The sequence below is a fragment of the Puntigrus tetrazona genome, unplaced genomic scaffold, assembly GCF_018831695.1.
Source record: "Puntigrus tetrazona isolate hp1 unplaced genomic scaffold, ASM1883169v1 S000000335, whole genome shotgun sequence".
NCBI lineage: Eukaryota > Metazoa > Chordata > Actinopteri > Cypriniformes > Cyprinidae > Puntigrus > Puntigrus tetrazona.
In genome coordinates this window covers 77501-80922 of record NW_025047994.1, presented here as the reverse complement: position 1 = coordinate 80922, position 3422 = coordinate 77501, and the positions used below count along the sequence as shown (strand labels likewise).

The 3422-nt window shown below is 47.8% G+C and overlaps 1 protein-coding gene across 1 annotated transcript; it reads left to right on the top strand.

The window, feature by feature from the left end:
• The first annotated feature begins 467 nt into the window (after positions 1–467).
• On the top strand, positions 468–2397 carry LOC122333672 (potassium voltage-gated channel subfamily A member 3-like). The gene is given in 4 exon segments (XM_043231372.1): positions 468–631; positions 633–1464; positions 1467–1500; positions 1502–2397. Coding segments are annotated over 4 exon segments (1527 nt in total). The 5' UTR covers positions 468–520; the 3' UTR covers positions 2052–2397.
• The last annotated feature ends 1025 nt before the right edge of the window (positions 2398–3422 follow it).

The window sequence follows — 3422 nt, the reverse complement described above, 5'->3', positions numbered from 1 at the left end:
AGACACCAAATCATAACAAAAACGTGTTTGTTTCTTTCAGAATGGTAAGAGGACGCCAAAAGACAACTGTTGCGCAAGACGAAGTTCTGCTTTAAAAAGCTGACCTCGTTAAAAGTCACCAAAAAGCTAATTCCTACAGGTTGCGCGGTTTATTTCTCAGACACGAATCTCTCTGGAGTGATGAAATATTAATTCATACGCTCCCTCGTGCGCGTAATGAAATGAACGCAACAAATGTCAGCGAGGGTTTTGCCGCCGATGCGCGTTATCCCACAGCCCTCCCCTAATCGGTGGGCATCGGTGACGCGCGTCTGGGGTTCATGTTTATGTCTGTCAGGTTTCCGATTGGGCGCCGTGTGGATGTGCGATGAGCATCCGCGCGCCGTGGGGGAACAGCCATGTTTATAAACCACAGCACGCTTGCCGGGCGGGAGGACCGGATCGGGGAGCGAGAGGACGCGGCGGCGCGGAGCTCGTGGAGGAGGCGCGGCTTCCACTGCCCCTCCGCCGAAGCAGCTGTATGGACGACCACCTCAGCCTCCTCCACTCGCCTCCGCCTTCCTCGAGCAAGCGCCGGGGCAACAACCTCGTGAACCACGGCTACACGGAAGACATCATGACAATTGCTGCGCGACAACATGCTGGAGGAGTCGGCGGCGCTGCCCGGGCACCACTCTCTGGAGCGCTACGAGCCGGACCACGAGTGCTGCGAGAGAGTTGTCATCAACATCTCGGGCTTGCGCTTCGAGACGCAGCTCAAAACCCTGTCCCAGTTCCCCGAGACTTTGCTTGGCGACCCCAAGAAGAGAATGCGCTACTTCGACCCCTTGAGAAACGAGTATTTCTTCGACCGGAATCGGCCGAGCTTCGATGCCATCTTGTATTATTACCAATCCGGAGGGCGCATACGGAGACCCGTCAACGTTCCCATAGACATTTTCTCCGAGGAGATACGCTTTTACGAGCTCGGGGAGGAGGCCATGGAGAAATTTCGAGAGGACGAGGGTTTCATAAAGGACGAGGTGCGTCCCTTGCCCGCCAACGAGTTTCAGCGACAGGTGTGGCTGCTCTTCGAGTACCCGGAGCTCGGGTCCGGCCAGGGCATCGCCATCGTCTCGGTGCTGGTCATTTTGATATCCATCGTCATCTTCTGCCTGGAAACGCTGCCCGAGTTCAGGGACGACAGGGACCCGACGACGGTCGCGCCGCTGGCGAACGCGACCCTCCCGTTCTTCAGCAGCCCTTTCTCCGACCCGTTCTTCGTGGTGGAGACCCTGTGCATCATCTGGTTCTCCTTCGAGCTGCTCGTGCGCTTCTTCGCGTGCCCCAGCAAAGCCACGTTCTCCAAGAACATCATGAACATCATCGACATCGTGGCCATCATACCCTACTTCATCACTTTGGGGACCGAGCTCGCGGAGAGGCAGGGCAACGGCCAGCAGGCGATGTCCTTGGCCATTCTTAGGTCATCAGACTGGTGCGCGTGTTTCGGATTTTCAAACTCGCGGCACTCCAAAGGCCTCCAGATTCTGGGGCAGACGCTCAAAGCCAGCATGCGCGAGCTGGGCTTGCTGATCTTCTTCCTCTTCATCGGGGTCATCTTATTCTCGAGCGCCGTCTACTTCGCCGAGGCTGACGATCCCGACTCGGGCTTCAACAGCATCCCCGACGCGTTCTGGTGGGCGGTGGTTACCATGACGACCGTGGGATACGGCGACATGCATCCAGTCACCATAGGGGGCAAAATCGTCGGCTCCCTGTGCGCGATCGCGGGCGTGTTAACTATCGCTCTGCCGGTGCCCGTCATCGTGTCCAACTTCAACTACTTTTACCACCGAGAGACTGAGGGAGAGGAGCAGGCGCAGTACCTCCACATCGGCAGCTGCCAGCCCCTGTCCTCCTCCGAGGAGCTGAAGAAGACGAGGAGCACGTCTTCGCTCAGCAAGTCGGAGTACATGGTCATCGAGGAGGGCGCCTTCAAGCAGCCCAACTTTCCCGCCCAGAACAACCAGAACTGCGTGAACATTAAAAAGATGTTCACGGACGTGTAGGCTCTTCCGGTCAGCCCGAGTCGAGGGCTGCTGAGTGTGTCGCCCTCCATCTCCACGACGCGGAGGAAATGGTTACATGTTTAACGCGCCAGTCCCGTGCAGTGTTTTATCACTTGTTTGATTGAACCATTTTACTGTGAGGTGGAAGCCGCTGCCGGCTTTCAGTCCGTTTGCTGTCTTTAGGGTCCGCTCATTCGTGCAGGCGATACGTGACATCAGTGTGGCAAGCCGCTTTAACAGCTGTTGCGTAAAATGAAGTAGAGTCTGTTTTCATCTTACTAGAAATTTTGATATCAATTAATTCATCTGTGCGGGTTCAATTGCTATTGTAACAATTTGCAGATACCATATATATACGTATATAAATATATATATATATATATATATATATATATATATATATATATATATATATATATATATATATATATATATATATATATATTTTTTTTTTTTTTATTAATTGTTTAATTTGCCAGGATAAAAAAATAATTTTTACGCTATTTCCGACAAACAAAGTGCAATAAAGCACAATTTTAATGCTTAATTAAACAAAAATATTTAATTTAACACTTAACTCAATACTTTAATACTTAAAGTGCGAAATGAATACAAAAATTGCTTAATTTATAAAACAGCACATGCCCCACTTTTTACAGGAGTAAATAAATTGTCACTTATGAATTGCAAAATCATTTTCACAAACAGAGATATTTGCGAAGAAACATTTAATTGAACGTGATATTTTTCAGCTAGAAAGACTGAAATAATATTTTCTTAAAACTCATAACTCCCAAAAATCAGTGCTTGTTTTATTATTAATATTATCATTAATTATTATTATTATTTTCACGAGGCAATGGCGATGATGATTTAGTTGTCACCGTAGCAATATATGTTTCCATCGAATTCTACCGGGTTAATATATCAGCTACTCATTTCTGATTAGTAACATTTCATTTTATCGCTTCATGTCTTTATTGTGCTTTATCTATACGGTAGCCATTCTGACTAGACATTGCGCCTAATGATCTAATATATCTACATACTGTCAGAAATATATATCTGTGCCTCATGAAGAAGTACTAGTGTCTAACAAAGACGCACTAAACTGGAATAAACGCCAGCCGTGATTAGAGATATTAATATTGTGACCACAAATGCGCATACAATTCAACGACAGAAGCGATCTTCCAGAAATAGTCATGCAACTTGTAGCAGAAGTAAGCACTAGCATCCGATCAACGGTTCACTACTGAATGACTTGCTCCGAATAAACGAACAGCGCAAAAATGTTAAAACGGCTTGCCACGAAGTCAGTATTTCGTCAATGACAAGTTAATAGTTATTCTATTCGAATGCACTCATTGC